The sequence below is a fragment of the Notolabrus celidotus genome, chromosome 15 (assembly GCF_009762535.1).
Source record: "Notolabrus celidotus isolate fNotCel1 chromosome 15, fNotCel1.pri, whole genome shotgun sequence".
NCBI lineage: Eukaryota > Metazoa > Chordata > Actinopteri > Labriformes > Labridae > Notolabrus > Notolabrus celidotus.
In genome coordinates this window covers 25233407-25260181 of record NC_048286.1, presented here as the reverse complement: position 1 = coordinate 25260181, position 26775 = coordinate 25233407, and the positions used below count along the sequence as shown (strand labels likewise).

The window sequence follows — 26775 nt, the reverse complement described above, 5'->3', positions numbered from 1 at the left end:
TCTAGAGGTAATGAGATAAAGTAATCTGTTATAATGGATCAGGAAACCAAATTTGTTATCTGAGGATAACAAATATAAACACTCAAGATCTCAAGAAAGCGGTGAGGATTTAACTCATCATAAGCAGAAATTAAGTTTGAAAATATTTGGATGTATGTCTGCCTAGAGATTCAGTATGGAGGCTTCTGTACGGTCAAAACATTCATCTATTTGTATGTAGCTGGAGCCAGCAACAGGTTATTTCAGCTTAATGTAAATAATTTTAACAAGGAGCAAACAGCTAGCCTGTCTTTATGAACGGGATTTCTAGCCAAATTGAAAGTCTATAATCAACATGTTATAATTTGTATCTTTGGCCTTGATAAAGTACAAAAACAGAGTAGTATTTTTTTTACAGGTGATAACTGGAAGCACTTATCCTGTCCAGTAAATCCAAGTATCAGCTTAGACATTAACAAAAGATCATCACATTATATACTTTTTGTATAATAAATAATAATGCAAAGTATCATTAGGTCAATTTGTTTTATTTTTTGAGGCTCTTGGAAGTCATCACTACCATCCAAGATAAAGGTGGTACTTAACCTCTTGTAAATAGTGTAGTCATAGCTATCTTATAAGGATTAAAAAAGTACCCAATACTTAATTAATAATTGACTTTGAGAGGGGATGTGATACACATTTTGTTCCTCTCGTTATCAGCCAATCAAGGTCCTTTGGTTGAGTCTTCATGCTTAATATACAGACTGAAGCATCACACATACTGGGTCTGAGCCTATGTAGACTCATACCCAGTATGTGTGGGTAGGTAGGTAAGATAGCACAACAATGTTTCTGGAAATATCAAAGAATGTGTTACTGAAAGTAGAATTAGCAGGGGCAAAACGAGAGAATATAGATGCCCATAGTAAAACTGAGACATGCAAAGATAGGAATTATATCTATAGGCAGGATAAATATAGCATGGGAATGATACATGCTGGAGATAAGAGCACAGTGTCAGTGAAGGGAAATAGTTCAAAAATACCCCAGACCAATTTGCAGATCCCCTGTCTCATTTGGAAATATCATTGTGCTGCTTTTGAGTTGGAGCTTAGTCTGAGTAAGCATGTTGTTATCTCACTTCTGCAGCCATCTCCACTGGATTATCATAATTGTGGACCAGTCTGGGCCCTGAGAAAACACTAGCACACAATGCAGCACATTACCAACTGAGATTGTGTATGCTTGTGTGAGTCCACTTGTTTTTTTTTTTTGCAGTGTGTATCTGTGAGCTAACAAGGCCTTAGTGTAGACAATGAAGCTGACATACATTTGAACTTGGATGCTAATTAGACACCAGCCTAACCTCAAAATACCCAGAAAGCAAAAGTAAGGAGAAACACTAACACTAAGAGGTCAGACAAGACAAAGCAAATACAAAAAAACTCTTCTCCAGGCAGGACTGTGACGCACAAAACGACACACCAGCTCCTCTCAAATGACCTTTTATTGCTGGGGAAGGATACAGAGTTGTCAGGCCCCTGAGCCTGTGTGCAGACATGTAACAGCAGTAGGACCGACCTCCTCTCTGCCAAGTGGAGGCAGGGGCTTCCTCTTAACCATCGATCGATAGCCACATTCGTAGAGGAGGGCTGAGTATCAATATTTAGTCCAATAGAAAACATACAGTATGTAGTATAGGATTCAACACAATGATTTCATTAAGTTTAAATAAATCCAAGTGGACAAACAGTTTCTGAAAATAGAAAAGGAAAAAAGTCATTCTCAGCCTGGAATGAAAACCAGGCATTTTGCTTTTTTCTGTTCCTCTTCTTTGTGCTAAAGTGTGGTCAAAAAAAGACAATAATTCAAGCAAAAGAAAGTACAAAACTCATTAAAATCTTTGTATGTTTACAACCGTAAGCTTGAATATATGTTTGACTTAATATAAGTTGCAGCAGGTCCTTTGTTTTCTAGCTTAGTAGTGGTTCAGCAGTATGGGCGGCTGGATTTGGCTGTGTAATGTCTTAGCTGTCATCCATATGTGGCAGTGATTAGTGATGTAATTTTGTTGAAATAACTGAAAATAAACCCACGGTTTCTAAGCAGCAGCACTCTGGAAATATATCCACATTTCTAACTTTGGTGTAAGTCATTCCACGGCGCCATGACCAAAGGATTTTCTTCCTGTTTTGTGTGTGTTTGTGTGTGAGTGAGGGTATTTGTAAGTAGATGTGTCAGGGGGCTATTACGGTCGGTTAGAGCCGTTCTTACTTGATGTCACATCTACCATCTGCAGGCGTTTTACAGTGGCCAGTTTGCCTTCAGCTCAGTGGATGCACACAATGGTGCAAAGAACGCGAGTTATAACACCAGAGGCTGAGAACAAGCCTGCAGGAGCCTTTTCGTACATCGCTGTGTGAGATGCATTTCCTTGTCTATTCACTGAACTGACTTTGAGTCACAGCTGTGCTATTGATGTGACCACAGCCAGCTGAGTGCATCTCTGTCCTGAGGCACATCCTGACAACTACACCTCGGCCTGACTGATGATTGTTTGGATACATAACTGATAGAAAACAACCTTTCTGGCACAATGAAATCCCCATTTGTGTGAATTCAGTCAACCTGAAGGAATAGTGGGAAGTGAGCTTATTTGCTTTCTAGTGAAGAGTTACATGAGGACAATTAATACCTTGTCTCTAAGCTCAAAGCTACCACTGGTAGCCTCGTAGCATGGTTTAGGTAGGTTAAACCAGGGGTTCTCAAAGTGTGGGTCGAGACCACCTGGGGGGTCGGGAGACACAAATGGGGGGTCGTGAGATGTCTGCCAGAATGTTTTTTTTATTAGTTATCAAAAATATTTATTTATTTTTGTTTATTTACCTTGTTTTCTTATGTTTATCTTCCTTTTTGTTTGTACTGTTTATTATTACTATTTTTATTATTATTATATATATTTTTTTCATCTGTTAGTTCGTTTTGTATTACTTATGTATAGTTTGTTAACTTGTGGTGAAGAAAGAAATACATAAATAATAAAATAAAAGAAATTAATGACAAAAGTTATCTAAAAATGTTAAATTTTACCCATTGTATTAAAAAATATCGACCAAAATAGAAGCTAAACTTGAAATAAAACCTTGAAAATAGAAAATGTAATGAGTTTACTGACTTTCTTTTGCCAGATGACTCCTAAGTTTAAGGGTAGTGGCCAGTTAATTATCAAAAGCATCAATAGCAGAAGGTTAATTCATAACAGCACAGGAAACCCAGCCACATGCTCATATAGGTAGGGTCATTTTCTGCAGACCAGCTAAATGAAGCCACATTTAATCACTTTGAGGGACAGTGGGGGTCGCGAGTCTTCGGCACCTATATTTTGGGGGTCGCGGGCTGAAAAGTTTGGGAACCCCAGGGTTAAACCAACTCTGTCCAAACATAAAATTAAATATTTTCTTTTTAATCCAAATTCTGACGTTTTTTCGAGATTGGGCCACTGGGAATGTGTATATATAAGTAAAATATCAACTTGAAGCAACAATTCAACATTCTGGGAAATCCTCTTATTTGTTTTCTTGACATGAGAGTTAGCACACTAAAGTTGTAGCCAATAGCCATTTAGCTTAGCTTTTCTTAGCAGAACCAAAAGCAAGTTAGAACAGCTCTGTCCTAACATAAAAAAGAGCCATTTTTTAAATGTCACATGAAATTGTTCCTCGTTCAAAGTTAGAGGTAAATAGTTTTGAACAAGGACCAAAATTAACAACTACCAGTCGCCCAATGTAGGTAGATTTTCTATCTGGCATGTCATTCTCAGAATGCTACATGCACCAGGTGGTGGGTTAATGTTTTTACCACAGTCATTTTGTACATATAAATCTAAGCTGAGTTTTAACCGTCTTTTACCCTGTAGCTGCAGCTTCTGTGTCAGGCTGACGCAGGCAAACATAATATGTATGTACACTAATGCGGACTCGGAGGCCACCTCACACCACTGTTTACTGTGTGGGACATGAGCTACCCTGCTGACACTGTTTTTTTTTTTTTTGAGACCAAGACTTAAATGTGGCTATTTGACTAGCGGGCCCAGGCCCTGCGAGAGTCTGGATATTTATTTATTTCCTCCCAAGATGACGCATGTGCTCTCAATTTATAAGTGCACTCTCTGCTCCTCCTGTGCAATGTAACATACACACATACACTCACACACTCACACACTCACACACTGTGCTGAATATCACATCCCTCTTGCAAATGTGTTTGGAACTCTCCTTTGAATAGTATATATATATATATATACTAATGCTGATGTTTATTAAGAGCAGCTAGTTGTGATTCGGTACACTTGTTGGTATTGAATGTTTAGTGATAACATCAAGCGTCTTCCACTCACAGCTCATCTGATTACAGGTGAAAACAAGGTAAAATTGGGATGTTTTAAAACATAGGCTTCTGGTGATGGAGAGAGTCAACAGAGCAGACACAGTGAGGGAGAAAGAGAAAGACAGACTGGTGGGTGTACAAGAGAGCAGAATTGGTGTGGGTGTGTAGGCGTGTGTGTGTGTGCCTGGGTGTTTATATGTGAGGAAAAAAATGATGTAGATATTATATCTGGATTTATATTGATATATGGAGAACAACCTATTTAAATGACAGTTACATGTTCTTTCAGATATTTGAAAAATTTGGTATTCTCACAATGTTTACTTTGCCAGCCCCAAAATCAATAAAACATGGCATTTATAATACATGTGTTGAAAGAAAAGTGACATATATGATTTTAAACTCTAATTGAATTATTTGCATATTGAAGGGTTAGTGTAGGACCTCTTTGTGGCCATTAGTTTACAAGATGTGTGACTTTCCTGTGTGTCCCTCTTGCTTTTGGAGTTGGTGCAGATATACGAGTTGTTTAAGTGATTAATATCTGATCAGTTGAAGTAATGTGGCTTTGTGTTTTTTACTCCAGCCTCATCTTTAAGTTTGTACTCAACATGGTATCTTAATTAGATTAGACTAGATTAGATTAGAATTGTATTTGTCCACAATGTGGAAAATATCCTTCGGCTTCACACAGACAAACAGGCAATACAACATTTGCAGACAAAAACAGAGAGAGCACTTGGGGTTCTTCCTATACAGGGATGGCCAGCAGAATTTGCGTGAAGCACAGGGTCAGCAGCAGGGCCTCGCCCCCAATATCTCAATGAAATGCATGTGACACAAAAAGGCTATGTAGTATTCTGGCTTGTTAAAAACTGTGATTGAGCAGTGGATTTCTTCATCTACCTACCACCTTGGCCAGGGAAACTACTCTATTTTTAAAATGTATTAGGTGCTGTTATTTTTATTTTTTATTAAACATTTTCATATTAAGGACAATCACATTGGGAAAAATAAATATTAATCAGGGCCTGTGTCCACTAACGCAGTTTTTTTAACGGGCACTAACTGTTTCTTGGTTCCAAAAGTTGTGTCGCGGCTGTTCTGCTTCCCTTAGCGGTGGCCATCTAAGTCTAACAGTATTTTTTTCTTCCACTATTTAAATTATTTAGCACTCAGGATTCAGGAAACTAGGGTAGTGTAAAATGAGTAAATGCTCAACTCAAAATAACTCTTCATCATTCAGGGAATTATGCTAATTTTTTTTAATCATTTTTTGTTTCTCCACTAGAATCAGATTAGGACATTATCACCACTCTAGGAGAGTCTGTGCCCCTGGTAGAGAAGTAGTTAGGTACTACACTTTATTACCACAACTTGTTTTTTAGAAACTAAAAACAGGATAAAATTGTGTTAATTAGAGAGCTCAGAGATGCTGGTAAGCATATTTTTCCACTTGAAAAGATCAAGGCAATGTGATTCCCCTTTTCTGCTCATTATGCTAAGCAAAGCTAACTACAGGCCGCTTTTTTTATAAAAGACTGGCATGAAGAAGATCATCAATCTGGTCAGCTTTGCTTTGTCAAGAAAACTTAGGGGGACACATTTCCAAGTATAACACAAGTATATATATTTGATCCTGTTGATTCGATGATGTGGGAAGATGGTGTTCTAGTTTGAGTCAGTAACACAGCATCAGCAAGAGAAGAGCTCTCCTTTTAAGCTTTTATACAGCACATTATACTCAGAGGTTATTCGTGTTGGAGTCGATGATGGGGGGAGAACTGATGCTTTTTTCTCTGTGTGTCAGAGCACATGCATACATGTGCCTCTAAATATGGTCTGAGTTTGCAGTGTGGGGGTGTAAAAAGTGCATAATATTGAATTTCAGCTCATCCACTTAGTATGTTATTGAAGCTCGGTGTATTCAGCTTCTGTAAAGTACCTCCAAGTGCCCACATGGAGCAAAAAAACTGTCAATACTGAGGGTTTTCAGAGCCTGGTGTTTGCTTTGTGAGCTGTGCACAAGAATAGCAAGTACATGAATATTAAAAAAAGAACAACATGTGGGTATTTCTTATCATTTGGTCTGTGTCACTGTGCTGACTTAAACTGAAACAACAAGCTGGCCTATTTTCAAGCCGCACCCTCACCCTTGACTGTGGAATCACATGGTCTAATTAGTTCACTTAGCACAGTAAAACACTATATGTTTGTATTTCATGTGAATGAGAGTGTATCTCTCACAGACCCCAAAAGACATGCAGATTATGCAAAACACACTGAAGAATCTCATGCAAATATTATAACTTAAAGCAATGAAAGCAAACAAGGGTTCAAATGTTCAGAGGCATCTCTGCATACTGCTTTAGTAGGCAACTTACAGGTACAGTACTCAGGTCACATTTTGGCATCCGGCGATGTATGCCGTGCCAGTCAGTATTCAGGTTATTAGATCACTCCCTTATCAGACAAGGGAGCGCAAGCAAACACACAAAGATTCAGTCCTGAGGGTCTTTTTTATCAGTGGTGTAAAGACATAAATGTTACATCTTCTTTTTCTTGAACGATTCCTCTGATCACTTAAACTAAAAATAGAAATTTTGCATGGCAAACATATTGACCTTCTGTTGCAGGGAAAGCACAGGTATGATTAATAACATTAGTAATGCATGAGGAAAAAAAACAGGACCTGAAACCTAACACTGACATTTGAATTCAGCCATCATTACCATTAGTAATTACACCTGTGCCTCTTATGTAATGTAATGTGATATTGTCTGAAGATGGTAGATAATCATCAAAGCTGAAAACTAACTTTGTATTGGACTTTTAAGTCTCCTGCACAGGCAGCGTGTTTGTTCTATGTGGTATAATTCTATAATGATTCTATGTGGTCTTCACTTTAAAGAATAACTTTGTGTTTGCTGTTCATTTTGGACAGGTGCCAACAATATACAGTACATATGCGAGTGCCAGTACATGTGTGAAGACAGGATTCTCAGTAGTACTGCAGAGCACATAAAAGAGCGAAACAACACATTGTTAAGAGTCAGAGTGCAGATAAACCAACGAGCTGTTCCAACTTGCTAGAAATCCCTTTAATCACAGTAACATTTGGTAGAACTGCAACTTTTCTCACCTCTCGTACCCTTAAAATGTGTCTGCAGTTGGACAGAACAAGGAGCTGCAAAATCCGAACATATCACTTTAACTTTTTAAGATAAAAGATAAACACTGCTCTGATTTTGCTTGTGTTTTCTAGTACATCATGATGGTGTGGTTTTAGGCCAACACAAGGACCTGAAACTGGAGCAGCTAAATGGAAATCAACCATCAGTCATTGAAGTATTTACATCTGTGCTTTTCTTACTGTGATGTCAACATGTCTTCCATGAAAAAGCTCTATTTTGTCACAAAATATCACAATTATGCTTTTTTTCTGTGGCCCTCAAAAAAAAAACTTTTGTTAAATAAAATCGTCACTACTTAAATGATAAGTAAAAACAGCGGGTCCAAACACTGAGATTTTACTCTGCCCCTCAAGTTTCTTGAGAGACATTTTTTTTTAGTTCAGGTACAGCAAACACACAAAGGACGGTGTGTTTGAGCAGCTTCCTAATAATTTCCCTCATCCAACAAGAATACTTTTCAATCTCCTGATGCTTTTCAAGCACATAACAGTCATTGCCAATGGAGTGGTGCAGCCAGATGATTATATCTAAACCAGGACATATAAAAACCTTAAAAAAGTAATAGTTTTACATAGCTCTTTTATTGCTTTAAACAGTTATAATAAAAGAGGTTTGAAGTCAAATTCACTCAATCCAAAGGGGAAATTAAAAGTGAAACTCACTAGGAAAAAGTAGGAGCATGAGCATTTTTAATAATTACTCTCAAACGGTTTTATAGGATCTTATGTATGTTTATCTTTTTATTCTGTCCATCAAGGCTTGTCCACACCACATAAGGCTTTTTTGGTGCATCAATAGTGCATGCAGAAACAGAGAGGACACTGCACTCAAACCCAACAACGACAGGATGAAGTAGAAATTAATTATCACACTCTCCTGTTTACTCGTCATCCCGCAGGGCCGGCTGCCAAAACAGTCCTCAGCAGCCGGCACTCAACTTCACAAATAGATCTTCAAAACAAAAACCCTGGACTGCAGTTTGTCTCTGGGCTAATAGATGAGGAAGATTAACATACAGCTGCATATACACTCTTAAGTGTACATGCATGTGCACACATGAACTCATCTACACTGACATGAATGCATTGTTTTAATGCATTTTATTCTCTCCTTTCATTCCTATCAGTACAATGATCACAATTGATCTGTGCTTGATGCCATTGTGGAGGTCCACTGGTCAGTGTTTTGTGTGCAAACAATACCTTTTGAAAGGGAATAGAAATATGCTGTTAATTACTAACATTTACCCGTATCCATACTGAAAAACACGAAATTGTCTAACAAGCTTTTCCCCCCAATGACCCATATTGTTTTAGTTTATAGCAACACAGCCTTGGGTATAGGTCTTTGACTCATATCTTCATCTCTTATTTTAGTGAAACACCTGATTGGTCACAACCTAATGGGCAATCATGTCTACTGGCGACACTTTATCACTTCCACCTCATTAAGTTGCAGCTTGGTCTGTGGCCTGAAGCTTCAAAATATGAAAATCTAGGTACCACTCCACCGTCACTTTGGTACTTGTAGAGTTGTTGCTGAGTCTGTGTTCAGGTTAGAAACTAAAAAATATATAAAAAAATAAAAACTGTGGCTTTAAGTTTGATGCTAAAATGAAAGCATACAAGGTAGAGATGACTAAGTAACATCTGGTTACATTTCTAAAATAAAGCTTGCGAATACCAGTTTCATATTCAGTTACTTTTGGTTGTGCAGCACTGAATACAGTGATGAACACTCAAGGTAGATGTGTCTTCAAACAAGCTTTATCTGAAAGGTTGAACAAATTTGAGTAATTCCCCCAATTGAAAAATATTTTTTTTTTAAAGTTCTCAGTTTGAACTGGTTGATGGTTTGTGCTAGAGCTGGGCCATATTGAAAAATATGTTATCATGATAACATTTTTCATATCAGTCGATATTGATAATTATCATGATAAATGTTAAATCATTATTTCATTTAAATTTGAAGGCAGATTTTTGCTCCTGAGTGTAAATTTAAGAAACTGGGCGGTTTGTTAACTTGTGTCTGGATTTAGTTTTCTAATAAGCTTCTTGTATCCATAATTTTGTGCTACAGGAAGCAGGTCTTTTGTGTAAAATTAGATATTTTTCAACCGCTTTAAGCCCACCTACCTCTTACTGTTAAATAAAATGCTGAGGCTATCTGCTCATTACCTAAGCTTAGCACAGACACTGTTAACAAGAGGTAACAGCCCCACCTACCTTGCTAATGGCCTTTTAGCAAGGCTATGAGCAGTTGCTATTAATGGCGTGGGAATCGGATAAGCTGCTTGTGGTAGTTAAGAAAGTTTTATCATCAAATAATGACCAAATGTGATGATAGATGTATTTTAAAAGGAACCCTGACTGTGGGGAATAATAGGCATAAATCTACTTTAATGTTTGTCTCATACTAGAATGCTTTGTTAGATAGACATGAATAATTGTTATTTCTTTAAAGAGCGAAATTTATGACACATATTCTTACCTACGAGCGGAGCAATTGTTTTACTAGTGCAATGCAAGCTGGGTTGATGACGTGTAATGGTTGCGTCTGCTCTGTTAAAATCAGATTTCCACTAGAAGCTTACTTCACCTTTCCCCATTGTGGCCTAATCTCTGTGAGATTTGCATAAAATAGAAACCATAAAGCAAAGTCATAAATCTGCACACATGAACAGTGATACCAAAGGGCTGAGGACCTCGACAATGGCAGCCCGCGAGTGTGTTAGCTCACCTTAAAGCACATTTTAAATCAGAGGAATGACATGCCTCATCTCTGTTGAATCCTTCCCCCTTCAGTGTTGAGCCTGTTAAACAGACTCAGTGTGACAGGAGTGTGATTAGACTTCACAGACAGTCCTGGAAGTTGACAGGAGGCACTGTAGGAATCCATGGCGTGCAGAGGATGAATCAATCTTTCAAACAGTTTGTGACGTTTTCAAATTCCCGTTTCCATGGTCACTCCTGTCACGCGAGCTGCGACCCGTCTCCATGGGTTCCTCCTCGTCTTCCGGGTCCAGCTGTTCGTCTTTCTTCTTGATGTAGCGCTCATAGAGCACCATAATGACGCCCATTACCCAGGCCGACACCGTGCCAGCAGCAAAGATGACAAAGCCGATGACAACAAAGAAAAGATAGTCCCAGGAGCCCAGAGTCTGGTGACATAACGTCCGTAGCTGGATGCCAACCTCACCCAGACGCCGGCCTTGCATGTCAGCAGGTGTGCCGCACACTGTCTGGCCCTCATCTGTCACACAGAAACACAGAGAAGGAATAATGAGGATACAGATGACAGTAAAACACATTACAAATATGTGCTGCAAGGAACTGTGATGTAACCAATTGGCAACCACCGGTCAAAAAATATGAGTCCAATGCGGAATTGCTAAAAACTGCAGTTCATTGAGGATCCACTTGAGGCTGGCTCTGGAAGTACCAGAAACCACATGCACACCCATTCAAAAAAGACGATCTTCACAGCAGAAATAAACATGTTTACAGCCTGGTACAAAAGACGAGTGTAGTCTGGATAGATCATTTCTTGATCGGCACACACTGTAGGGGGGTGAATTTTTTTCTGATGCTGAAATTTTGAAGATAGTGAGATTACGAGTCTTCCAATGTGAGGCACAGCTGACTTGATTGACAGGCGGGAACACTGTAGCTGTTGGCTAGGAGGCTCAAAGCCCATCTTGTTACGTCACAATTGCTCAACAGCAGCAATATGGCTGCCGCCGACGATTGGCCTCAGAACAGCGCTTCAGAAACAGATGGGTGACGTCACGGATACTACATCCATATTTTATACAGTCTATGGATGTAACATGTTAAATGTGACACTTAAAATGTACATAACCCAAAACAATTCTTTCCCCTCTGTTCCTATTCCTCAATAGGAGTTAGACGGTGTCCGGAGGACATGCTACATTCAAATTCATCCTAGCTTTAAGTACTTTACGCTATTTTATTGTTAACCTTGAAATGTCTTCCAGTTCTAAAACTGATCCAGAGGCAACCTCTGGTGTTGAAAAATGAAGCCAATGTGGAAGTGTCAAAAACTGTAGTTCCTTGATTGTCTTCTTGAGAATGGTTCTGTAAGTGGGTCAACCCCTTCAAGAGCACATAATAAAATGGCCATTTTTACAGCAGATATAAACATGTTTACACCTTAGTACATTGGCTTACTAAGACTCTGTAATAGTTACAACTGTTGTGGGATTTGTTTTTAATCCATGTTGATTCTACCAAGGTTAAGAGTTATACACAATTAGGCAAAATTACAGGGAAGTTGACTGACAGGTGGTTGCGCGGTCGCTGCTTTCTTCAGTTACTCCTGTATGCCTGTTTAGAGATAACCCATAAGTCAGTTAGCAATTTCATTATGGCGACTTCCATCTTTCGGCTTCATGACGTGTTTTCAGATACCAATTGGTGACATCACCAAAGCTACATCTGATGCCACAGTGTGTAGTGTACAAGAGGAAATTGATTCAGGGTCCATTATAGCTATTCAGGCATGATGCCAAAGTTTACTCTGATTTTATACATAGCTTCTGCATCGATACGCCCACAGAGCATGCCCACTTGAGAATAACCCTGGAATCACAGATTAGTACATTTGCATCTATAAATTGCAATCCTTGGTGACATTGACCCAAGAAATCAATACTATCTTTACACATAAAGGTTATTAGACAGTGGCAACACTATGATATGATTCTGTTTATAAAATATTGTATAATATAATAATATATAATATATTGTATGTAACAGAAAGGCTGGAGTACCATGCAGGAATTATTAACAACAAAGCACCTGAAAGGTTGGTTTAGTCTGAAGTAATTTGCTTTAACATTAAATAGTCATGACCAAATGAGCAACAGAGAGTTAAAGAAAGAACACGTCCTTTATGATTATTTATTTGGAGCTAAATGCTCCAAAAGAGAGCAGATCTGCTCCATCAAGTCTGCTGACAAAATGAACTGAAATAAACATCCTAATCTACTTGCATTCATCATTTTTGAGCTTAGCTTAACCATAACAAAACATTTAATCAATTCCAAGTAATTTTCTAATATAACTGAGAAAGGTTAAAGACATTGTGTCTTTAAAAATAACATGTCCTTGAGTTTATTATTTTCCAATTGACATGACACTAGTCTCACAGTACAAACTGAGATTATAATAAACTAAATCTTTTTTTCATACTCCTGCCCAGGTGTCTCACTGTGACAGGTGGAGAAATATGAATTTTACAATAATAATAAATAATTGTGGTATCTTAGCTTTTTGTACATCTACCTTTGTTGGCTCTGGAAAGGCCTGCCAACACTTGAAACAAAGAATTTATTTCCACAAGGTTTAAAAATGAAAGCTAATTAGCAGTAGATAAAACAAACACTGTATAACAGAACTCACTCTGTCACCTTCAATAGAGGAGTGATGCTGTGGTGTTCATTCATTGTTTTTCTCCCCATAATTGAGGTAGCTGACATAAAATAAGTATCTGACATAAAACAAGTCAAGGAGAAGACTATGTTGTTTCAGACTATCAAGGACATTTAGATAGAGACCCTTTCCTGTTTTGTGACTTGCAGGGATAAGTTTTGTGACCCTTAGGTTAGCAGAGCTGAAGGACAGTACAATAAAAGACCAGATGTTAAGATAAGTTTGTGCTCTGTAGTAGGCTATGTCACTGGCTCTCAGACCTATAAAGGGTATTGGTCAACAGCATTCTGGGAGTCAGCAGATTTGCAGAGCCGTTCTCCCAAGCATTCCGGGTGCTTGTTCGATACTGGTCGATATTACTATGCAAGCCAGCCAGTGTCACAAAGATTCCTTCTGCATCTACACATCATGGCGGTCAAGATACACATACGAAGATACACATACGAACTGAACATAACAATAAATGGTACCATTCAAATCAAGTGATAACTCAAATGTTTAATAACTCTGGTACTAAGGCTCCTGACATCAGCTGATCCAACCCAGGATAAAATCCTTCATTTGAAGTGACAAAAAGCATTTTAACTTTGTAGAAGCATAATGTTTAAACACAGGAAACAGTCGCACTGATGATGAAGGTAGCTTAGATAATACATTTCAGGGCTGTTAGAATGAATTTTGCTGCTCATCTGCTTCAACTTACTTTATTTACAAACAGATACCCAGCCTTGGCATATTATCACCATATGATTTAAAGCAGCCTTTTGATGTCTGAGAGCCATAAAAATGGCTTAGCTTCAGAAAAATATTTTACATAAGCTATTAAACGGAGCGGCCTGTTTAATATTTCAAGCACATTACTTTTGTACATTTTTAAATTGCTTCAAACTGAGCTGAAGATATCCTAATATATTCAGGTTCACAGGCTTACAGACAGAAAACTGCTCTTGCATAACGATGTTCCCTGTTTGTGAGGCTGCAATCTGCAGGGCTTTAGGAGCTTCCTGTGTACTACAGTTTTAAGTTGATGTAGCATTAAATAACATTAAAAAAAAAGAAAAATCATGGATGAATTATTCAAAATCTTTTCTCCCCCACAGGATTAGAGAGTGACGCGGGCCTTTGTGTCTGCCTGAACCAGATAATAAGGTTTCTCATCATCAGGCGAGGGGATATGACTACGACTAAGACCTGACTGAAATCCTCAAATCCTAATGAAAATGTAGAGTCCCTTCCTTTTCTGAAAAATACAGTGGATGGATACATTTTTAAAAAGCCTATCAGTCAAAATTAAATACGCCACATGACGGCTGTTGAGCTCTGCAGCAGCTGACAAGAGAGGCTTTTTCACGAAATGATACCAAAGCCTGGCTGAGTCTTTTAGAGCTGTGTGCAGAAACACAACAACAGTGTTGCTGTCTCCATACTGCCAGTGTTTTAATTGGCGACTGTATTTTCAAAGATTTCATGCTGGGGGGATTCCTGCAGGGAGAGATCAAAAGGCTGAAAGTTTCTGCACAAGGAACAGTGTTCTGTAACCCTGCCACAGCCTCAGAATCATAGATTGTATAATACACATTCTCACTTTGCGTGTGTATCTTGTGGTGGAAGTACTGTTCGTGAGAATGTGTTCCTAATGAATCTGGGGAACAAAATGTACAGTGTGTGAAGTGCTAGTCTTGATTCTCTGTAATCAAATGTACTTGTATAGTATTGTTTGTTATATTAAATAAAAAAATCTCACATAAATAATGTATCAATATGGAGTTATTAATAGTGCACATCGGATATTATATCTTAACTCACCGTCTAAATGTTTGCAGTTATTGATAGAGTTTCAGCATTAACACATTCACATACACAAAAACTTTTAAATCTGTTTTTCATTTATATCTGCAGAGCTATGAATACTAACTGTTTTACTTTTCTTAAATTAGAATAAATATTAGGTTACATCACAAACATTGTAAATTCCTAAAGTATTTTTTAATATTGCAAAAAATTGACATGTTCTGTAAAGTTTGCAAAAACACAACCATAGCTTCTTATTGTCCTATCTATGTGTTAGCCTACGTTAAGCTAACAATTGTAACTGTTATGTATCATTGAAGCTAACACCTGGTTATACATAAATTTCAGCAAAATATTTCATCTATTCCTGTTATCATCATTTCTACGATGAATTAACATTACTGATTCACTGAAAAGCAGTTTATATCTCGTTTTCATCTTAGTATTTCAACTGTTTATGTTTGGCTTATTAGCTAACAGGTTAAACCCATAGACTGTATAAAATATGGACGTAGTATCTGTGACGCCACCCATCTGTTTCTGAAGCTCTGTTTTGTGGCCAATCGTCGGTGGGAGCCATACTGCTGCTGTTGAGGGATTGTGACGTAAAGAAGCGGGCTTTGAGCCTCCTAGCCAACAGCTACAGTGTTCCCGCCTGTCAATCAAGTCAGCTGTGCCTCTCAATGGAAGATTTGTAATCTCAATAACTTCGAAATAGCTGCGTTAGAAAAAATTCACCCCCCTACAGTGTGTGCCGATCGAGCAATGATCTATCCAGACTACACTTGTCTTTTGTACCAGGCTGTAAACATTATTTCTGCTGTAAAGATCGTCTTTTTTGAATTGATGTGTATGTGGTTTCTGGTACTTCCGGAGCCAGACTCAAGTGGATCCTCGATGAACTGCAGTTTTTAGCACTTCCACATTGGACTCGTATTTTTAGACCGGAGGTTGACACTTGGTTAAACCTCAAAACCCTTAGCCTTTTCTTGGCTACATTACCTTAACATCTCACCTGTTTAATTCCATTTAATTATTATGTTAATTATTTTTAATACTAAAACTTTAACTCTCTTAATTAAGCCTGATCATTATAACCATGGACTTTAATCCATGAGTTTTAAAGATTTCAACTTTGTTCCCTAAAGGCTGATTTATACTTCTGTGTCGAATCGACGGCATAGCCTATACGCCAGGGGTCCGCGTAGCTTCCGTACCTACGCAGAGGCCTACGCACATAGCTGATGTGCACCTTCGGAGTATTGCTGCGCGACACGGACACATCGATGCACAAGTATGCTGTTCTCATGTCCGCATCGGCCCCTGCTGCATAGGGGAGACGCAGATGTATAAATCAGCCTTGAGTTAACACTGTTCACTGTTCCTTTAAGGACATGTTTTAGTGATAGCATCCATATCAGACAAATATTTAAACTGTTTATCTGACACTAACAATTTAAAGCCTGTCTATAATTCTTGGCTTCATATGGTTTCACTTGTTTATTCATTTGTTTAAACTAATTATTTACAAAGGCTTTCCTTTTCGCCAACAATATTTATTGGTAATTTGTAGCTAACCCATGAGGTCATGTATCATTGTAGCTAACATCTCTATCAGTGTCAGTTAATCACTTTGGCTATTAATCCATTATTTTCTTACTAAATTAAGACTTTTTACCTATAATGCATTACTTGAAACTCACTGTTTAACTTTAGTTTATGATCACAACTGTTTATCCCCTTCTTTCGGCTGACAATTTCGACAATACAGTAATCTTAGCTACAGATTTAATTTCACCTATATGTAGCCTATGTGTTTATTGGCTTATAATTTTAAATGCTAACCCTGATTTAACTAACTTATTTCTACCATTCTTCTGTTACTATAACCTACTGGTTTAATAAAAGGCAGTGGGTAAGTATTATTTAAGCTAACACCTGGTTTTAGCCATTTGTGTTCGCAAAACTTTTCAATATTTTGTTATTTTTTGGCAAACAAACAAAAAGAACATGCTCTCTGTTAGATGAATCAAGAACTGCCTGTCTACTGATATTCCAACCTAACATCCATTACTCGTGGCGTGAGTAATTTCACCAATTTTGTCCGTTCATTTCGGCTAATTATTTCAAAATGTTGTCAGTTTAAACCAGGATATGTTGTTCTTAGCTATGCTATACCTTATATGAATAATTCTAATTAATCATTTCAACTTTTTTACATTCCCTTCAGATAATAATCTCACACGTCAATCCTCTCCTGGCTAACCATTTCTACCATCATGTTTTTGCTCATCATTTCAACTTCTGTGCTAGCTTGCTAACTACTTTCCATGCAGTCTCAGTAGCAACAAATAAAGGTGTTATAACTGACTCAGGCTGGTGGGAGGTGTGATTTGATAGAGGTTGAGAGGGATCATACTGCAGCTTTCAATCACATAACTTGACAAATTAATTTCATAGCATGACAGAAATGTGAGTTTTTCCTCATATTTCGTTCACACAGTGAACAAATCTCTCCGTTCTTATCCTCAGAGAAGCTCCTCTGCGCCAGATAGAGCTGAAAACGAGCGTGCAGCTGAAGAACACGAGGACCGTCAGCTCCATCCAGCACAGAGAATTCAAAGCGTACTCTGATCCTCTCAAAGGCTGCTGCTGTGCACTGTTCACACAATATGCTGTTACACTCCAGCTATAACAAACAAAGCCATCCATGCATACACATACATACACACATGCATGCTCCCTCTTGACATGCTCAACACCCTCCAAGAGACTTAACTTTCCCATCCTCTATCTCTGTCCTTGCAGAGCCTGTGCATGTGTGTGTGTGCTCGTGTACAAGCGGGTATGTGTGAGCCTGGCAGCCAGGGAGGAAACCCTTCTGGCATCACCCCCATCCCCCTTCCTCCTCCCCCCCAAGGGACTCGCATCAAAGAGGAGGGCTTTCCCTCCCTCCTTCCCCCATCTACACTCTGCTCTATTTCTAGACGTTCCCCTTATATAACAGCTGAGGGAGAGTGCTAATCTAGCCAGGAAGGCGAGACAGAGGAGAATCTGTTGGTTCCTTCCTGAAGCTTTCTCTCTCTCTCTATTTTTCTTCCTTGCCCACTCGCTCGCTATTGATGCGTTTCCTAAACTGAGGAGACAAGCGAAGCCATGTTGCATGAACCAGGTGAGACCCAGACGCGAGATAACAAGGCATCAGAGACAGAGCTTGCAGCCGAAAACACAGTCAACTGTAAAAAGTTGTCATCTGTTCCCTCACCTCAAGCACTAATAGTATGTTAATCATGTTGAATCAGTAAATGGGAATTAGTTACGAAAAGATTTTTAAATGTGTCAAGTTTAAATATCTTTATGCAATAACGGATCAAAAACTTAATTTTGAGAGAAGTGTCAAAATACAGCCATGACATACAATTTGACCAACAGAAAACAAACTAGAGAACGGTCTTTGTTTGGATGCAGCCAAGATATTTATGTATGCTATGATCTTTTCTAATGTCTTTCAGTATCAGATGTTAGAGGGACAGCTGTGACACAAACCTTAAAAATTCAGGATTAAAAATCTACAGTCAAGATCATCACGGCAGGGGACTGAGCATCATGTTCTGTGTTGGAAAAGTTTGAGATTATTCTTGAAATTGACTCTCATTTTACCAGTTTTAAATTACCTCCATTATGTCAGTTTTTTTTTTATCTTTTTCCAGGATGAGGCCTAAAAGTTCACAAAAATATCTCCATTAAAAGATTGTTCTTCATCATTTTGTCACACTGTCCTGAGGAGATGGCTTTTTGTGAATCAATAAGAGCTCCATTTCTATCAGCAGCTTTAAAGTCAATCAAAAAAATCTGCTGAAAAACTTAAATATTATATCCAGGCTAAAAATGTAATGTTGTAACACTGCACATGAATTGACATCCATATTTTTGTGAGTAACGGTGTGTATGTCTGTGATATACTCCTGTGTCACACTGCCTTATGTGTCTTGTGTTATGGTTTGTTTTAATTGACTAGCCATAAGACTGCTGATGAGAATTAGCGGAAGTTAACTAAACTACCTACTTAGTACAATACTTCAGATTGTAACATTTATGATGAAAAACATACATGCTAGCTTTTCATATTTAATCAATTAACTCAAAAAAAATGTGAGTATGAATGTGTCAGTTCAACATATTCACACAGCATCCATTTTCCTTTGAAGTCATTCCCAGGGTGGTAAGCTCAAAGGCATTGGAAGATGCAGAGATTTTGCCATAAAGTCAAACAACATTTAATAATTTCATAGGTTCTCATTAACAGAACAAAAGATAGTGAAAATCCAGAGGAATATCAGCAAAATAAGTTGTATGATCATATGAAACAACTCATTAGCAACTGTTTGACATCAGTTAACGATAACATTAATCCACTTCATAGCTAACTTTGATATTTGATATTGCTACCTTTTTTTAAGTCTAGGGTTGTAGCATCATAGTAATGGCTTAAATTCCTACCCAAGATAATACTAGATAATTAGGGGTAATTATTTAAAAATTATGCCAAGACATATTTGAAAACTTAGCTCCCAGTAGCCAAGAGTTAAAGCTGCTGTTGGTAGTCGTGATATAAACATCAGTTCTGAGAGAAATTTTGAAGGTCAACACTACCCCTCCCCTCTCTGCTGTTGTAACCCCGTCCACAAAAGATTGTTGTGCACGTTCTATGAGGAAGTAGTGGCCTCCCAGCTAATCAGGGCGACGTAGTGGGGCTGCCACTCGACCAATCAGGACAGAGGGTTGGGGAGTAGCTCTGATTGGTCTGTGATAACGGGAACGAGGGGAATAAGAACATTGTTTGATACAAAGGCATTGGAAGATGCAGAGATTTTGCCATAATCTCAAATTACTTCACTTACAGATGAGTACCGATTGCTATTATGACCTTTTCTCCAAACCCAGCTGAAAAAAGTAACGTTTTTTACACCATTCCTACCAACAGCTGCTATAACTATCAGCTTGCTAACACTTAACCAATTCCTTGCTAACATTACTGTAAGCTAGCTGATTTCACCATTTGCGTGGAATAAAATATTGCTTTTCATACAGTTACCTATATCACTATCGGTAAGCTGATTAGTGGTTGGCTAGTAGTGAGTAAATTCTAGTAGCTAAAGGTTAGCAAATGTGTTGTTTTACCTTGAAATTAGGCAACTTGTCGCTCTTGATTTTTATTATTGATTGTTAAATAAGATAAGATAAGATAAGATACTCCTTTATTCATCCCGCAACGGGGAAATTCACAGAGTTACAGCAGCAAACAAGAAGGTGCACAGTACAAGAATTCAAACAAGAATATATATAGTTTAAATATATATAGTTTAAATATATTGATGTAAAAACAGATCGAAAACTTTATTTTGAGAAACGTGTGTTTGTCATACAGCCATGACATACAACTTGTCACTCTTGATTTTCATTATGCATGAAATGTTATTTACAACCTGAACACAGCAGTGCTTTATAATGTTCTGGGATACCTTAGAAAACTGGCTGCTGTGTTTCCATGAAGAGTTGTTTGGGCTTCTATCATACTTTAGATGAAAACAGAAGCTCAAGATAGAGCGAGGTATTTCCTGTGCTGTCTGCTTTAAAGAGATGGACGGACTGTGTGTACACATAACAGAGGTAGAGTGTGAGTATATCTTTGTGTCCGCCTTCTCCCTTGCTGGCAGCTGTCACTTGAAGAGGCTCCTCTCCAAATTAAACTAGACAAAGCAGCAGGAAAATAGGACTGCTCTTGCAGGACTTGTTATGGATTTGGCCTAAGCTGCACAGGGACCATGGTTTACTATAGCATGTGTGTGTATGTGTGGGAGAGAGGAGCAAGGGATGCCTTTTTCAGGAAGTGTGGCGAGTGTATTATAGCTATGGTGTTGGAGTTATGACTGGCTTCTTGCTCAGTAAGACTCACTATAAATAGCAGCTGCCCTTTTGCATAGTGACACATCCACTCTGGAGCATGTGCCCATTAACTCAAAGTAAGAAAGATTGTTGAATATGAGACACATGAATCAGACTGACAGTGATAAAACACATGGCTGGGATCGATATTTGATGGTGCAACTTTGATCCATTTATCTCATTTTGCAGTACAGCATCCCAAAGGCTGGATTAAACAGGAACTGATCCGTCATTCTAGATGAAAAATTGTGTTGTTTTGTTCCAAACTGCAGAAAGAGCTGAATTGATGAACACATTTGAGTGAGGAGAAATCAAACAGCTCCAGATCTGCCTCCGATCCTCTTTCACCCTCTTTGTTATTTGATAGCCTGAGTGCTGTCAAGCTGCACTACTGTCACCTGTGTCTCATCATGCTGAAAGCTGAGAGAGAGCCTGAACTTTGCTGACTTCACAGAGCTGCATGGTGGTAAACATACAGCAGCAATGTATTCTTCAGCACACAGTTTTTATCAGCTCACATCACAGAGCAGTATGATCTGACGATAGCGTGATTTTGTCAGCTGTGTAGACATGACAGGGCGTTTTTTAAGCAACATGATGTGCAGAACTCCAGTAGCTCTGCATGTGCTGGAAGAGATGTAATCATGGAGTCATTCCCTCCTTAGGCAAACAGCCCTGAAGGCTCCAGTGGCTCTGTGTTAACTAGTTCATGCTAATTTAATTTAAAATATATAGGGGACTATACATCACTATTAACAATACGTGGCATGATGAGACCCTTGAGGTGGTTTTTGATGTAATCATTGCAGCTTGTCTTGAAATGGCCCCTGTGCGAATATCCAGGAAGTGTTTCATCAAATTACAAAGACAAAGTAATGAAGATAAACAGACGCCTTGTGGCTGTTTTTGTCTGGTTGGACAGACCCAAGAGGAATTGCAACACTAAAAATGATTTCATCAGTTTTGTTTGTCTCTGAGCAGATAGTGTAGTACAGTTTAACATTTATCCAGAGGTTAACTGCGGAGCATGGCTTACATGTATATGTTTAAGTATAAGCAAAGTATGTATCAACTATTTAAATCACTAGCGTTTACAATTAATAAACCCTTTGTAAAAGTTACATGATTAAAAGGGGTGCACCTCTTGAATGTTTATCTACCCTTTATTAATCTTTATTACCTGGATTTTAAATAATCCCCCAGCTGTGTTAAATACTTGATTCTGATTGGTCAACACACCACAACAATGGTAACCAATTCTCCATCCACCAGGGACAACCAGATCACACACATCATATCAAATCAGTCTGCGAAAAGGAGTTGTGTACCGTTTATGCCTTCACCTCTTCCTGTTGATAATTCTACTAAAACATTACTTTCCGATAGCATAGGTTGACAAGATGAAGAAAGGTTTTTTACATTAATCTTCATTTGGGGTAGGGATGCACCGATCCGATCCTGATATCGGATATGGGCCAGATTGGACTCAAAAAGCTACATCGGATAACGGTGACAAGGGGACGATATATAGTGCCGATCCATATGGCAGATCTATTCATCTTAGTTCTATGCGTTTCTGTGTTTCTAACAGCCATGTGCGTCTCCTACGTCATCAGCACCGGCCGGTCTGTGCATTTTTGCCCGGCAGAGCATCATGGAAGATAACTACGAGGCTCTGCAGTTTAGGTGCATGTCACGCTTCTTTTGCTAACAACTCTGTCAGAAACTTGCAAAACGTGCAGCGCTAATGTTTTGACGGATCGGCTAGTATCAGTATCGGCAGATACCAAAGCCCAGGTATCGATATCGGGACCTAAAAAGTAAGATCCATGCATCCCTAATTTGGGGAGTACAAAAGTTTAGATTGGTGGTTAATGGCTGACCAATCAACAGAAGAGAATAAAAAGTGTGCTGTGTAAAAGAGACATTTATCAAATGGAAGAAAACAGACACAAAGAGACCACAAACAGCAGCACTGTTTGGGCTTTGGCAGAGTTACAGGACTGGTTAAGTGAGAAGAAATTGCCAACAGCGGTTAAAAGTTATGGGGAAGGAGACCTTATACAGATGCTGCTGTTTTCTTCTGTATCTGCTAAGAATGCCAATGAAAAAACCCTGTTTGTTAATTAATAATGAAAATGTTAAGTATAACATTGATTGGCCTGCAAGTGCAGTGTGGTAAAAAATTAGGATTGCTTTGGAAGGCGCTGCCAATCATCGTAACTGTTTTTTTTTTTTTGCCTGCCTGCCTGCATAATAATTTTTAAATCAATACTTACAGTCAGGTTGTTTGTAACTTTAGTTGGCTGGATAATAAGTGAGATAATGTAACGATAATGTGTAGTGAGAGGGTGGTGATGTGAAGCAGAATCCCAACAAGGTGAGACAAGACACTTCTGGTTCTCAGTGAGGTCTTGTCCCGATGCGAATCCTCTGTTGGGATTGTATTTTGCATAACCACACTATACACAATCCCTTAAATAGAGAGCAGATTTATAAAATAAACAGACAGACTATTAAGCTGAGGAAAATAAGAAACAACATCACTCATAAATCATGTAAGCATAATCATTAACTGATGAAATGTGAAATAATACACAACCACAACCTGTCAACCACAAAATGCAGTCAGCTGAAAAAGGTCCACGTTGCTCTATATGCTGTCCTCACACAAAAGGCCATGAATAATATGAACATGTGTTTTTGGAGTTTACCTCAGTAGAACTGTTTTGAGGCAAAATGCATGAGACAGTGACAGAGATCATCAAGGTTCAGTGACTTTTCCTTCCAAATAACGTAAATTTGAATGATGGTTCTTCTCAGAAATTATGAAACAGTTAGATAAGGGTTGTCTGCATCCAGAAAAGGTCCTTATACACTCTATTAACCATTGGACTTTTACTTCATACTTAGGAATAATCATTTGCATCTGCACGCAGTGTTAAAAGGGAAACACAAGAGGCAATTACAAGCTGCTGATTCTGTTATATACCTTAAATTAAGAAGTACTTACCCCGAGAAGTGTTTGGATTCGATATAATATGTCTTTAATCAGGTGAATTTTCAGGCTGTAAATAACCAGTATTCTATGGACAGGGTGTTCAGGGGTGCTGGGGGTGAAAAGGGTTTGGCTCTACGACTTTGTTTGTTTGTTCATTTAATGTGTGTATTACTTGTTAACACAACATTCATACCATTGGTTTTGTTTCACTACCAATAGCCTACTAATACCGGTATCGGCCTGAATAGGGTCTCATATATCGGTGAGTACCACACTTTCTTTATCACCAAAAATCCACAACTTTTCTCTTCAAGTATCCTGTGACAAAAAAAACAGTGCAGTCTAATGTTAGTTAAAAATGTCATCAATCAGTGTTTTTTTTCTATAATTACTTGTTTTTCAATAAGCTGCCAGAGGTATTTGGTATCAGCAGAAATCGAAGTTGAATTTGTGTTAAGAAAAGGACAAACTATATTTAAAAAATACATATCTACATGCCTACTTGAGAGTATGGTAAAATTGGAACAAACAGTAAAAAGTTGGTAATAAATGAGGGGAAGAGAGATCAACATCTCCTTTCCTTATATGAAAGAGCCCAGCGTCTTTGGACATAGGCAGCAGCCAGCAAAAGGTCAAAAGTTTACATAAGCCAGCATTATCTAATAATTAATCACTGGAACACAGCAGTTCTTGTATTTGATTGGCTCCCTGAATCCTACCTTAATCTAATGAGAAAGCAACAGTAAAGGTCATGCTGTGATGGCATTAGATTAAAAGAGATTAAAACCTTGGAACTTGAAGCCCTCCAGGTGGACCCACAGGCACAGATCCTCGTTGTCGCACTCGCAGCTCCACGGGTTCCCGCTGAGCCCCACGGAGCGCAGGGCTGGCAACGCGATCAGGGACGTGATGTTGAGGACCGTCAAGTTGTTCCGACCCACATCCAGCACCTGCAGGGCCGTGTTTTCCACAAAGGCGTCCGGATGAATCTCCGACAGTCCTGGGTTGTCCGTCATTCTCAGCATCACCAGGCTCGTCAAGGGCCCAAACGTCCGGTCCTCGATCCGGGTCAAAGTGTTGAAAGAGAGGTCCAGGTAGGCCAACTTCCGTAGATTCCCAAACGTGGACTCTGATATCTCGGTCAGGGAGTTGTTGCTGCAGTCCAGGTACACCAGATCGGAGAGGTAGTTGAGCGCAAGCGGTGGCAGCTCCACGATGCGGTTGTTGGAGATGATGAGCTGCCGCGTGGCCAGCGGCAAGTTGACCGGGAAGGTGGTCAGGTGCTGCCCAGCGCATTGAACCACAAGCTGGTCATCACACACGCACCTGTCCGGGCAACCCGTGGACAGCACCGGGGATGTATTCACGTGCGTGGCGAGGAGGAGCAGAACTATGAGCCGCAAGGGTTGCGCGCTGGGCTGCGGGGCAAGACGCATGACACCGCTGAGGGCTTCATCCACCCCGTTTGCAGAGAGTCATGTTCAGTCACATTCTTCATTGAGACATCCTCACCGAAATGTTTGTCCCAGAAATGTCCACAGAGGTCAAACCCAGCGCTCGCCCGTGGCAACCTCTCGCGCGTAATGTCTCAGTTCATCCTGTCGTTGGTTCTGGATCAAGCGCGCATCCACTCTCTTTTTCAGCACCAGATACCTTCATACTTTTTTAAGATTCTCTATGTTTTTTGAGATCCTTGCAAATAACCACTTACGCCTTGTGAACGCTGATATTGTGGCTCTCATGCTGCGTTGCTCGCTATGATCACGGTCAGTAACATGCTTCCCATCGTCTCGCTCTGTGAAACTGAATCCAAATAAGCGGAGCGGGGCGCGCTGAACTGCTCAGCGGGTGGGGGTGGGGTGGGGGTGTGTGATGTGGAGTGAACTCATGCTTAGGAGTGCGCTGGAGCGAGAGGGGCAGAGCTCTGGGCAGCTGAGGGAAGCTTATTAAATGGAAGGAAGGTTAGCAAAGTGTAATCCATGCATCAACAAATGCCTCAGGTGTTTGTGCGAGTATGTAGCCTATATGTGAGAAATGTGTCCATTAATAGTGTCGGTGTATGTAACAGATTCACGTGTTTACCTTTATCTCTTACTACCGTGATGTTATAATAACTCAAAATAAACCTGTCCATTATTTGGGATGATCCTCAAACTCCACAAATGCACAAGTGGTGTAGCTTTAACTCCCTCTTCTGTCCTTTCCACGTACGTCCTTGTAGCCACGCCCCTTTATTACCTGTGAGGGAGAGGCAGGTGTCATTTATTTTCTCTCATTTATTATCCCGAAATATTCCCTATTTTTATATATTTTTAATTCCCACGTACTTTACAATGTCCTTCCAATCTTTAAATATTTTGATTTCAGGACAGTCACAACAAAATTGGCTTGTATTTTTGAAGATTGACGACTGCTAGCTTCAAGATATAGCTAATTAAAGCTGCTGTTGGTAGCAGTAGTTTAAAAAACTTTGCTTTTTTTCTGCTGGGTTTGGAGAAAAGGTCATAATACCCATCGTTACACATCTGTAAGTGGAGTAATTCGAGACTATTGTGAAATCTCTGCGTTTTCCAATGCCTTTGTATCAAGCAATGTTATTATTCCCCTCATTCCCGTTGTGACGGACCAATCATAGCTAATCTCCAATCCTCTGTCCTGATTAATTAAGGGACGGCACCTACTACGTCCTCCGATTGGTTATGAGTCCTGCACTATCATGACTGCACACGCCAATCTGTGTTGGGGGTCTAAGAGGAAATCTGGTTGGGAGGGATAGTGTTGACATTCGAAGACCCTCTCTGAACAGATGTTTACTCTGTGACTACCAACAGCAGCTTTAAGCTAACACATGACATTTATTTTGTATTTATGTTCGAGGGGAAGCTGGCAATATAATGAAGCTGAAGGTTTTATTCAGGTAAAATTTTATTGTTGGGCCATAGGGTAGAATATTCTGCACCTTCTATCTTATTTTGCCTTCGTATTCCATGCATCTCAAAGATTCAAGATTCAAAGAGATTCA

The 26775-nt window shown here is 39.1% G+C and overlaps 1 protein-coding gene across 1 annotated transcript; it reads right to left on the bottom strand.

Moving 5' to 3' along the window:
• Nucleotides 1–6454: 6454 nt before the first annotated feature.
• Nucleotides 6455–25562, bottom strand: LOC117826619 (leucine-rich repeat-containing protein 52-like). The gene is made up of 2 exons (XM_034702806.1): nt 24541–25562; nt 6455–10814 (listed from the first exon to the last, which is right to left on the bottom strand). Exons 1-2 carry the CDS (start codon nt 25187–25189, stop codon nt 10486–10488), a joined length of 978 nt encoding a protein of 325 aa, XP_034558697.1. The 5' UTR covers nt 25190–25562; the 3' UTR covers nt 6455–10485.
• Nucleotides 25563–26775: the final 1213 nt, after the last annotated feature.

What these genes read in the sequence shown, in the direction of transcription:
- LOC117826619 (XM_034702806.1), bottom strand. Translation starts at nt 25,189, where the DNA reads ATGCGTCTTGCCCCGCAGCCCAGCGCGCAACCCTTGCGGCTCATAGTT. An exon ending in GGAGGGCTTCAAGTTCCAAG is followed by an intron (nt 10,815 to 24,540) that starts GTTTTAATCTCT and finishes TCTGTGTGACAG; the next exon opens with ATGAGGGCCAGACAGTGTGC.